Source organism: Aethalodelphis obliquidens, unplaced genomic scaffold (genome assembly GCF_003676395.1).
Source record: "Aethalodelphis obliquidens isolate GAN/ISIS:26980383/991018 unplaced genomic scaffold, ASM367639v1 scaffold53, whole genome shotgun sequence".
Classification (NCBI taxonomy): domain Eukaryota; kingdom Metazoa; phylum Chordata; class Mammalia; order Artiodactyla; family Delphinidae; genus Aethalodelphis; species Aethalodelphis obliquidens.
The window spans coordinates 8,088,702-8,100,752 of NW_020837997.1; the positions used below are offsets into that span (position 1 = coordinate 8,088,702).

Below are 12,051 nucleotides of genomic sequence, written 5' to 3' on the forward strand. Positions count from 1 at the left end.
AGATTATTTTCCCATATAGGTCATTACAGAGTACTGAGTAGAGTTCCTGTGCTATACAGTAGGCCCTTATTAGTTATCTATTTTATATATAGTAGTGTGTATATGTCAGTCCCAGTCTCTCACTTTATCCCTCTCCCTCCTTGCCCCCTTGGTAACCATAAGTTTGTTTTATACATCTATGACTCTATTTCTATTTTGTAAATAAGTTCATTTGTACCTTTTTTTAGATTCCACGTATAAGCAATATCATATGATATTTGTCTTTCTCGTCTGACTTACTTCACTCAGTATGACAGTCTCTAGGTCCATCCATGTTGCTGCAAATGGCATTATTTCATTCTTTTTTATGGCTGACTAATATTCTACTGTATATAGATATTCTAATATAGATATACTAATATTCTACTGTATATATATATATTCTACTGTATATATATATCTTCTTTATCCACTCCTCTGTTGACGGACATTTAGGTTGCTTCCATGTCTTGGCTATTGTAAATAGTGCTGCAGTGAACTTTGGGGTACATGTATCTTTTTGAATTATGGTTTTCTCCAGATATATGCCCAGGAGTGGGATTGCTGGATCATATGGTAGTTCTATATTTAGTCTTTTAAGGAACCTCCATACTGTTCTCCATAGTGGCTGTACCAATTTACATTCCCACCAACAGTGTAGGAGGTTTCCCTTTTCTCCACCGGCGAGGTTGTGTTCTAATTTCATTGATTTACATGCAGCTGTCCAACTTTCCCAGCTACACTTGCTGAAGAGACTGTCTTTTTCCCATTGTGTATTCTTGCGTCCTTTGTTGAAGATTAATTGACCGTAGGCGTGTGGGTTTATTTCTGGGCTCTCTGTTCTGTTCCATTGATCTGTATGTCTGTTTTTGTGCCAGTACCACACTGTTTTGATTACTGTAGCTTTGTAGTATTGTCTGAAGCCTAGGAGGGTTATGCCTTTCACTTTGTTCTTTTTCCTCAGGATTGCTTTGGCAATTCTGGGTCTTTTATCGTTCCATATAAATTTTAGGATTATTCTAGTTCTGTAATGTCATGGGTAATTTGATAGGGATGGCATTAAATCTGTAGATTGCTTTGGGTAGTATTGCCATTTAGCTTTATCTGATTCTGTTTAAGTTTTTTAAAATATTGTTAATTTTGTCACATACTCGTTTTTTTCCCTAAACCTTTATGCTGTTCTTTTTCTGCCCTTATAAGTCAATGGTTACCCCATTGATACTGATTTTTCCTCTACAGGAATGGATGATATTTGTAAATACAATTAACCCTTGAGCAACATGGGTTTGAAATGCACGCGTCCACTTATATGCAGATTATTTTCAGTACTAAATACTACAATACTACAGGATCAGTGTTGGTTGAGTCCTTGGGTACTGGGGGCTGACTATGAGTTATACTCATATTTGCTACTGCCGGAGGGTTGGTGCCCCAACCCCTGCAATTGTTCAAGGGTCAGTTGTATATAAATATATGTACCACACCAGCCATGGGTTTCTAGTGTTATCTGAAACAGTTATTTTAATTTCCTGCTTCTACCCTGTCACATTAGTAGTCCTGATTTGCTAAAGATAAATATGTGTGTATCTCCTTATCCCTATAATGTGATGCATTTTTATATAGCATATACCACCACCTGATAATATTTTGTTAATTTAGTGGTCCTCCTTCAAACGATTATAAGACCCAGGCACTTTAGTATTTTTCTGTTTTGTTCAGTGCTGTGTCTCCTGTGACTGCAATAGTAGGACAGGGTGAATATTACCGAAATAAATATGAGATGAAGGAGCAGGAGGTCAGGGCCTTACGGGAAGCATCCCTGCTGAAGACATAGGGCTTAGTCAAGAGAAGGAGCTCAAAGATAAAACACTTGAATAGAATACTTCATTTGTCTACTCTCCATAGTGTGCCCAACAGGGTTCTAGGCCAGACCCTGGTAATGTTAGGGCATAAGGGCCTCACTGACAACTAAATTGTAGGGTATATGTTCAGAAATACACTCATTGGGCATTTAGGCTTTGAAGGTAAATACAGCTGCATACACACAGCTCCTCAGCAGCTTTCTAATTGAGTAGCATTGAGCACATAGTTAAGTGACTCTTTCCAAGATTCTTCAACTATAAACTGGTTTTGATAGGATCTGATTTGCAGAGCTTCTATGAATAATCTTTTTGCAGAGGTATAGGCATCTCTTTGCCAAGTCATTCTCATATCTTGGTTGCTTAAATGGAGCATGTTAGTAAAGAATGTTACAGTTTGTATTGGCTTTAAAATACATACTTCATCCACGGCAGTGGAAGAAACTGTTGCATTTTCGTTATTTGAAATTTGTGCAGTAGTGCTACAGATATCACTGTGAGAGATGACACACACTGCTAACTTCACTCCGAGTGTTCTTGTTCTGCTGCTGCTGTACCTCCTGTACAATTCCTGCAGAATTGAGTAGGAGAAGTCTTCTCTTGCCACCTGCATGTGGAATTCAGTCAGTTGATGCTCTTTCTCAAAAACCAGGTTTTGGGGACCCTGCAGCCCTTGTGGGAGAGGGTCTAGTAGTCAGGGACTGAGGAGTAATACATGTTAGCCTGCCAAGCAGTACAGAAATAAATATTGGAAGTGGAACCCCCGGAAGTCTGGCATACAGGTCACACTTTCCTGGATTTGAGATGGTGTGTATATTCTTACTATTGAAGGCATTCTCTGATTTTTTTTTTATGTTTTCATTATTATGGTCAAATTGACAGTTAAATTTTTTTAGACTACAGTTAACTTGCTTACAAAATGGGACTCTTAACCTGTTTTTTTTATGATCTACAAGAACCAGAGGACTGTTTTATAGCTCTAGAGGAGATAAGACTGCTCTAACTTCTTCCCCCCTCCCTCTATTTTCTTACAAGATTGATGTGTGTTTGCTTGGGTGTCTTGGGGCTATGCATGTCTGTGTGTGTGTGTGTTTTGAGGGGAGTGATCACTCCTAACAGATATGCTGCAAAATCCACAGTCTTGATTATGGAAATTGTGGGGAGACCCAGATTCTCGTGTCTTCTTTCTCCTGCCTCAGCTCTAACTTCTCAATACTCTGTCTTTCTTCATGAAGGGAACATGGAGGAAGAAAGAACAGCTGCTGAGTTACAGAAAAATATGACACAGGTGAGTAAGAGCTAATAATTCTCCAAAAGAATATTTCAGTTCCACCGGGCCATCGATCTCCTAATTGTTTAGAGCAGGGGTCAGCAACCTGTTCCTGCATTGGGCCACATAGTAAGCATTTGAGGCTTTGAAGGCCATAGAGTTTCTGTTTTACTCAGTTCTGCCATTTTAGTGTGAAAGCAGCCATATACAGTGGATAAACAAATGTTTTATTGTGTTCCGATAAAACTTTACTTACATAAATAGATGATAGGCTGAATTTAGCTCATGTTGTATAATTTACAGCCCCTGGCCTTGAGTGCAAGAAAATGTGGCCGGCTGTGGGCCTGGGTTGAATGTTGTGCTTCTTGCAGACTCCTGGGCCCAAGGTTTGTGGGGAATGAAAAAAAAAAAGGAAAGCTCTCTGTCCCTCAGTGTGTTTTTATTCATTAAAACCTCATCCAGATTTGACCCAGTGTTTCGTGTTGTGCTGGTTGCTGTGGTGGGATATAAGGAAGCAGTGAAATTGTTTCTGTACCAAGGAATTTTTGCTGGTTTCAATGTAGAAATTATTATTTCATTTCTAGAGCATTTCATTTCTGCTAGATCCTCTGGATGTTCTGGATTACTGTAAGACTGGAATTGGTCACCATCAAACTGTGGAAAGATAAATTTATTGTTTCAAAAGTGTTGTTAAATCTGTGAGAAAATTTGATCAGTCAGGATGCTTATGTAGAACGAAGAAGATCTGATGACTGAATCCTAGGGTAGATGTTGGGAGAATAGAATCTTCTGAACTTCCTATGAATTGATTCTCAGTTCCTCAGTATTTCCAGCCTCATTCATCCTCCTGCACACATTGGGGGAGTTGGCACTTTTCTGAACAAAATATGTGGAATGTTTTAGGAACCAGTGGTCTTTGAGGATGTGGCTGTGGACTTTACCCAGGAGGAGTGGGCTTTGCTAGATCTCGCTCAGAGAAACCTCTACAGAGATGTGATGCTGGAAAACTTCCGGAACCTGGCCTCATTAGGTAAGGGTGGCAACATTCCTTCATTTAGTCGTTTAGAAAACAGTTTTATCTTACTAATTGACTTTGTTCTAGGATTTGGGTTAAGGAATTGGAATAAATTGGTAAATAAGACAGACATGGTCACTGACCCCAAGGAACTTACAGTCTAGTGGCTTCACCATGAAAATAAACAATAACAATGCATATTGTTAAAATATTCTACCAGTATAAAACAGCAACAGAAAAAGAATCAGTGGAAATCTCCTTATCCATTCTGACACTGGCACTGAATGCAGACTTTTCATTTCATCCAGTGTTATAAAGATGCTGTTGGTCTTATTTTTCTTCATTCAGTCATTCTTTCATTCATTAAGCATTTTTTTGAGGGTGAACTCTATATCAAACCCTTTTGAATGTATACTATAAAAAACAAGATGTGACTGTATTCAAAATGCTTAGGTGTAATGGGCAAGAAGATAAATATGAAATTAAGATTAAAAAAGAAAGAAAATAAACGTGTATTGAACTGACTTTCTCTTATTCTTGTGGTTGGAAGCCTCAAGGCTTATTAAGTGTAGAAATTGTGGGCACAGACTTCGGGGGTCACTTTGGGGCACAGGGAGAAAATTGGTGGTTTGGGACCTTTTGAGAATTTTACAGCTGTTAGTGCCCTGTACCCAGAGACCACCAGTTAAGCAAGTTGGGTTTATTACTTTGAGCAGTGAGGGAGAACACATGCCATGGGGAGCCATGGCATGTCTCAGAAAGAAGATGTTAGAAAGTAAATATTATAGGATTTGTGTACTTAGGTTGAATGACTTGGGGGTAGGTCTGTGGAAGCAGGCTGTATTGGTTTCCTAGGCCTTCCATAACAAAGCACCACAAACTGGGTGGCCAAGAACAACAGAATCTTATTCTTTTAAATTTCTGGAGGTTGGAAGTCTGAAATCAGGGTGTCATGACGCTTCCGAAGGCTCAGGAAAAATCTCTCCTTGTCCCCTTCCTAGCTGTTGGTGGTTGCCAGCAATCCTTGGCTTGCAGCTGCATCACTCTGATCTCTGCCTCCATCTTCACATGGCCTTCGTCCTCTGTCTCTAAGTCTTTCTGTCCTTGTAAGAACGCCAGTCATTGCATTTAGGGCCTACCCTAATCCAGTATAACTTACCTTAACTTGATTATATCTGCAAAGGCCCTATTTCCAAATAAAGTAACATTCTGAAATTCTGGGAGGACAGGGATTTTTTTCTCAGTACACTTTATTTTTCTTAGAGCAGTTTATAGGTTCACAGCAAAATTGAGTAACAGGTACAGATAGATATTCCCCATATACCCCCTGTCCCCATACACTCACAGCCTTCCTACCAGAGTGGTATATTTGTAACAGTTGATGAACCTACACTGACACATCATTATCACCTTAAGTCCAGAGTTTATATTAGTGTTCACTTTTGGTGTTGTACATTTTAAGGTTTGGACAAATATATAATGACATATCCACCATTATATTATCATAAAGTAGCTTCACTACCCTTAAAAATTCTGTATCCCCTTCACCCCAATTTATCTCTCCTTCCCCACAACTCCTGGCAACAACTGATCTTTTTACTGTCTCCATAGTTTTGCCTTTTCCAGAATGTCAAGTAGTTGGAATCACACAGTATATATATATATAACCTCTTCAGACTGGCTTCTTTCACTTAGTAATATGCATTTAAGGTTTTTCCACCTCTTTTCATGGCTGGATAGCTCATTTCTTTTTAGTGCTGATTAATATTTTATTGTCTGGATGTACCACAGCCTGTTTATCCATTCACCCACTGAAGAACATTTTGATTGCTTCCAAGTTTTGGCAATTATGAATAAAGCTGCTGTAAACATCCACATGCAGGTTTTTGTGTAGACATGTTGTTAACTCCTTTGGGTAAATTCCAGGGAGTGCAATTGCCTGTCTGTATGGTTAAGAGTATGTTTGGTTTTGTAAGAAACTGCCAAACTGTATTCCAAAGTGACTGTACCATTTTGCATTCCCACCAGCTCCACATTCTCAAAATTCTTTGTTGTCAGTGTTCCGGATTTTGGCCATTCTTATAGGTGTATAGTGGTATCTCATTGTTTTGATTTGCATCTTCCTGATGACATATGATGTGGAACATCTTTTCATATGCTTATTTGCCATCTGTGTATCTTCCTTGATGAGGTGTGTTAAGGTTTTTGGCCCATTTTTTAAATCGGGTTGTTTGTTTTCTTTATTTTTGAGTTTTAAGAATTCTGTGTATATTTTGGATAACACTTCTTTATCAGATATGTCTTTTGCAGATAATTTCTTCCAGTCTGTGGCTTTTTATTCTCTTGGCAGTTTTTTCTCAGAGCAAAAGTTTTTAATTTTAATGAAGTCCAACTTGTCAATTCTTTCTTTCATGAATTGTGTCTTTCAGGTCATTATCTGTTGACCTTAAAAACAAGATAGTTATTTTACCAACAAAAATGGTTTATTTGGGCATAGCAGAGGAATTGCAATTTAGGACAAGAAAGCTATAACAAAGCCATAGGCAAGTCCAAAAAACAAGGGAGAAGAACATAATTTTATAGAGAAAAAGGAGGAATTTGGGAGAGGTTGTTTTGGATGAAAGTCTATTGGAGAAAAATGAGAGTTCAGGGTGATGATGGTTTCATATTGGCTTAGTTGCTGGGGTAGTTGATTTCTTATAGGGGATGCAATGTACTTCTTTTCCTGTCAGGATTATAACTGGTGATTCTTGATGATTCTTTTTTTTTTTTTTTTTTTGCGGTACACAGGCCTCTCACTGTTGTGGCCTCTCCTGTTGTGGAGCACAGGCTCCGGACGCGCAGGCTCAGCAGCCATGGCTCATGGGCATAGCCGCTCCACGGCATGTGGGATCTTCCCAGACCGGGGCATGAACCCGTGTCCCCTGCATTGGCAGGTGGACTCTCAACCACTGCGCCACCAGGGAAGCCCTGATGATTCTTTTGTTGGAGTCTGTAATCGACAATTCTTCCTGTAATTTGTTTTTTTATAAATTTATTTATTTTTGGCTGCATTGAGTCTTTCTTGCTGCATGCGGGCTTTCTCTAGTTGCAGTGAGTGGGGGCTACTCTTCGTTGCGGTGCACGGGCTTCTCATTTTGGTGGCTTCTTGTTGTGGAGCATGGGCTCTAGGCACGTGGACTTCAGTAGTTGTGGCACGTGGGCTCAGTAGTTGTGGTTCGTGGGCTCTAGAGCACAGGCTCAGGTGACACATGGACTTAGTTGCTCCGTGGCAAGTGGGATCTTCCCGGACCAGGGCTCGAACTGGTGACCCCTGCATTGGCAGGCGGATTCTTAACCACTGCGCCACCAGGGAAGCCCTTTTCCTATAATTGATGTCCTGTGGAACTGCATGAAAGCTTCCCTTTCCAGCCTCTCAACTCCATTTTAGTGAAGTTTCCCCTGATTAATTTTCACCTATCTAACAATTCATCGCCAAATCTTAGGTCACCTACATTTTTTCCTATCTTCTAGGAGTTCTATAGTTATATGTTTTACATTTAGATCTGTGATCTATTTTGAGCTAATTTTTTACTCCCTATTGATGGGGCCCCAACTTTTCCTGAAGCTTTGGATGCCTCCCCCTGTATTTTGAGTTAATTTTTGCAAGAGTGTAAGGTCAAGATTCTTTTTTTTTTTTTAAATGTATGTTGATGTCTAGTAGTTATTTTAGCACTGTTTGTTGGAAAGACTATATTTTTCTCCATTGTATTGCCTTTGCACCTTTGTCAAAGATAAGTTGACTATATTTATGACTATATTTATATTGACTTATTTATGGACTGTATTCTGTTCCATTGATCTGTTTGGACATGAATTTTTTTTATATTATGCTGTCATTTATTTATTTATTTTTATTGGAGTAGAGTTGCTTTACAATGTTGTGTTAGTTTCTGCTGTACAGCAAAGTGAGTCAGTTATATGTATACATAGTTCCACTCTTTTTTAGATTTCCTTCCTATTTAGGTCACCACAGATCATTGAGTAGAGTTCCCTGTGCTGTACAGTAGGTTCTCATTAGTTGTCTATTTTATACATAGTAATGTATATATGGACATGAATTTTTTAGGGGCACCATTCAACCCAGTCCCTAGGTGTTCACTTTAGATTGGATGCTGACAGAAATCTGGATGCAGGGGAAATTCTATTAGTATTTTGTGGATGGCACAGTGACATTTTTTTGTCTGTCCCTAGGCTAAATTATGAAGTAGCCTTATTTTGTTTCATCTTATCATGGTCTCAGAGTAACCTTGTCTGAGATTGGTATTCTGAGATTATTTATCTTCAACAGGAGAACAGTATGTCCTGCCTGTGAATATTGGACCAGTTTCTAATAATACTGAGGTTTAGGTGTGAATGTCAGATCAGTTGTAGACATCACACCGCCCCCTCCCACCTTAAAAAAATAAATTCAACATTTTGTTGCAATTAAGCTCCTACTTGCTTTAGAGTAACAGAAGAGCAAAGTTTTTGCCCTGTCTCATGGAAATGTTTATGGTTCCTCATTGTTTTCCCTCATGATATACCTTTCCACATGAACAGGGTATCCACTACACACACCCTATCTGATCTCCCAGTGGAAACAAGAGGAGGACCTGGAGATAGCAGAGAGAGGACCCACCCAGGGGGAGCATCAGGAAGGCAAGAATCCTTGGGAGAAACTGACTTGGTTGGGGGATATTACATTTGGAAAAATCAAATAAAAGCAAAGTGAAACTTTGCAATGTCTGAGGAAGCTGATCTTCCACAGATACCTTCGATTACTATTTTGACTTTTCATCAGTCCTTGTTCTTGGGAAAGCCCATATTTCCTCTTTGTAATGTAGTATTCGGTCATGTGCATTTTACCCAGTTCCTTTTTGTTTTGCTCCCCTAGGAATACCCTATTTATGTTACCATCAGTCTCAATCTTTGTGGGATTACTTCTTAATTGCTTTGCCATTTTGACCCTGTGCTTATTGGGAAAGTCCTGAACCAGCCACACTGCCAAAAGTCCTTCTTTCATGATGCCTTTACTTTTTTGTTTCAGGTTTTGAGACTCAACTTAATACTAATGAATTAGTCGCCGCACAAGATATTTATGGAGAAAAAATATCCAGTGAACAGAATGTAGTAAAATTCAAAAGGAGTGCTTCCTCGTTGTCCATTTTACACAAAAGCTGGGAATACCATGGTTTTGATTATCAGAACAAAAACCATGAGAGACATTTGAGGTGAGTGCTATTCATATAAGAGAGAGTAGTGTCTCAGGAGAGAATCTTAAAATGTCACGAAATTAAAAAAACATGTATATAAAACTTGGTCAAAAATTGTGATTTCATATGGAATTTTCATATTTTTTCCACAAATGAGACTGAGCTCTTCCATGTTTGACACATAATTCATTTGTAAGCAACCATCAGAAAAACCCCATAAGCCAAAAGCTCAGTGATAATATTGGCTATAGTAGAGCCCTCTGTGAGAACTTTCAGCTTATCATTGGACAGGGAAGGAAACAGATGTAGTCACTGAAAATGGTAAAAATTAACTTGCTGCTAATAATGTGCTTTTTATTTTTTAAAAGAAGTCACATGGTGGAGAACATCTATGAACATAACGAAGAAAATCAGTGTAGACAAACCTTCAGCCATATCTCAAATCTTAATATACTCAAGAGAACTACTGAAGTAAAAGCCTTTGAATGCCAAGAGTGTAAAAAGGCCTTCACAGATCATTTATCCCTTAAGAATCACATAAGGTCTCACACTGGAAGCAAACCCTATCAGTGTAAGGAATGTGGGAAAGCTTTCCATTTTTTTGCTTGTTTTAAGAAGCATATGAAAACTCCCACTGAAGAGAAACCCTATGAATGTAAGGAATGTACCAAAGCCTTCAGTTGTTCTTCATTCTTTAGGGCGCATATGAAGATTCACACAGGAAAGACAAACTATGAATGCAAGGAATGTGGGAAAACCTTTAGCTGTTCTTCATCCCTTACAGAGCACAAAAGAATTCACAGTGGAGATAAGCCTTATGAATGTAAGGAGTGTGGGAAAGCCTTTAGTTGTTCCTCCTCACTCTCCAAACACAAAAGAATTCACAGTGGAGATAAGCCATATGAGTGTAAGGAGTGTGGGAAGGCCTTCAGTTCCTCTTCTCACCTTATAATACATATAAGAATCCATACTGGAGAGAAGCCTTATGAATGTAAAGAGTGTGGGAAAGCCTTCAGTGAGTCCTCAAAGCTCACCGTACATGTCAGAACACATACGGGAGAGAAACCCTATAAATGTAAGGAATGCGGGAAAGCCTACAATTGTCCATCCTCCTTAAGTATCCATATGAGAAAACACACTGGGGAGAAACCCTATGAATGTCTGGAATGTGGAAAAGCCTTCTATCTTCCCACTTCCCTGAATACACATGTGAAAAATCAAAGTAGAGAGAAACCCTACGAATGTAAGGAATGTGGAAAAGCCTTCAGTTGTCCCTCGTCCTTTAGAGCACATGTGAGAGATCACACTGGAAAGGTGCAGTACGAATGTAAGGAATGTGGGAAGGCCTTTAGTCGTTCCTCATCCCTCACCGAACACTTAAGAACTCACAGTGGAGAGAAGCCTTATGAATGTAAGGAATGTGGGAAAGCCTTTATTAGTTCCTCCCACCTTACGGTACATACAAGAACTCACACTGGAGAGAAACCTTATGAATGTAAGAAATGTGGAAAAGCCTTCATTTACCCCTCAGCCCTTAGGATCCACATGAGAACGCACACTGGGGAGAAACCCTATGAATGTAAGGAGTGTGGGAAAGCCTTTCGCCATTCTTCATACCTTACTGTCCACACAAGGATGCACACTGGAGAGAAACCCTTTGAATGTCTGGAATGTGGGAAAGCATTCAGTTGTCCTTCATCCTTTCGAAGACACGTAAGAAGCCACACTGGTGAGAAGCCCTATGAATGTAAGGAGTGTGGGAAAGCCTTTGTTTGTCCTGCTTACTTTCGAAGACATTTGAAAACTCACACTAGAGGAAACATATAAAGTAAGGAATAAGGAAATGTCTGCAAGGCTTTTTCAGATCTTAGCACGCAAGGTCTCACACTGTGGAGACACCCTGTGAATGTAAGAAATTGTCGCTCATCGTTTTGAAGACTTGAGAACTCACAACTAAGAGAAACCCTGTGTATGTAAATCATGTGGTAACACCTTCATGAACGTCACTTACTGTGTTCTAAGAAAATTCATACTAGAAGCAAAGATTGGTGCCTCATCCTTAAAGTGGACTACTGCTGGCTTGTTGATTTCCAGTTTTAATTTTCTGATGAATGTTTAAGGTGATAAATTTCCCCTAATACCTTTCAGCTGTAGCTGCATATGTTTTATGAGGTGCTTTTGTTTTGGTTTGGATGTAAATGTTATTTCCATTACAGAGTTTTTTGGACCCATTGGGGAGTTGAAGTGTATTTTTTTGTATGCAGGCATGAGTGGTCTTTTTTTATTATTATTATTAGTTTCTAATTTACTCTCATTGTTCTCTAAGTATGCAGTCATTGTGGTTATCAGCACTTTGGTATTTGTAATTTCTTTTGTAAATGGTAATTTCATTTTGATCTAGTATGGCAGAAACTGGAAGTTGCCTACCCAATATTCCCCCACCCCCCTTTTCTTTTTTTTGGCGGTACGCGGGCCTCTAACTGTTGTGGCCTCTCCCGTTGCAGAGCACAGGCTCTGGACGCGCAGGCCCAGCAGCCATGGCTCACGGGCCCAGCCGCTGCGTGACATGGGATCTTCCCGGACCGGGGCACGAACCCGTGTCCCCTGCATCGGTAGGCGGACTCTCAACCACTGCACCACCAGGGAAGCCCTACT

General features: G+C 39.6%; 1 protein-coding gene across 5 annotated transcripts in view; it reads left to right on the top strand.

Annotated features, from left to right (window-relative positions):
• Window positions 1-11,628, top strand: part of LOC113608630 (zinc finger protein 699) — a 15,166-nt gene extending 3,538 nt beyond the window's left edge. For 2 of the 5 annotated variants that reach the window (XM_027085272.1, XM_027085274.1), the window contains exons 2-6: window positions 3,113-3,165; window positions 4,051-4,177; window positions 8,744-8,842; window positions 9,231-9,414; window positions 9,765-11,628. In XM_027085272.1, the coding sequence (XP_026941073.1) occupies window positions 3,118-3,165; window positions 4,051-4,177; window positions 8,744-8,842; window positions 9,231-9,414; window positions 9,765-11,223 (1,917 nt within the window). In that variant the 5' untranslated portion in view covers window positions 3,113-3,117 and the 3' untranslated portion in view covers window positions 11,224-11,628. The other 3 variants (XM_027085273.1, XM_027085270.1, XM_027085271.1) reach the window with 3 other exon arrangements.
• Window positions 11,629-12,051: the final 423 nt, after the last annotated feature.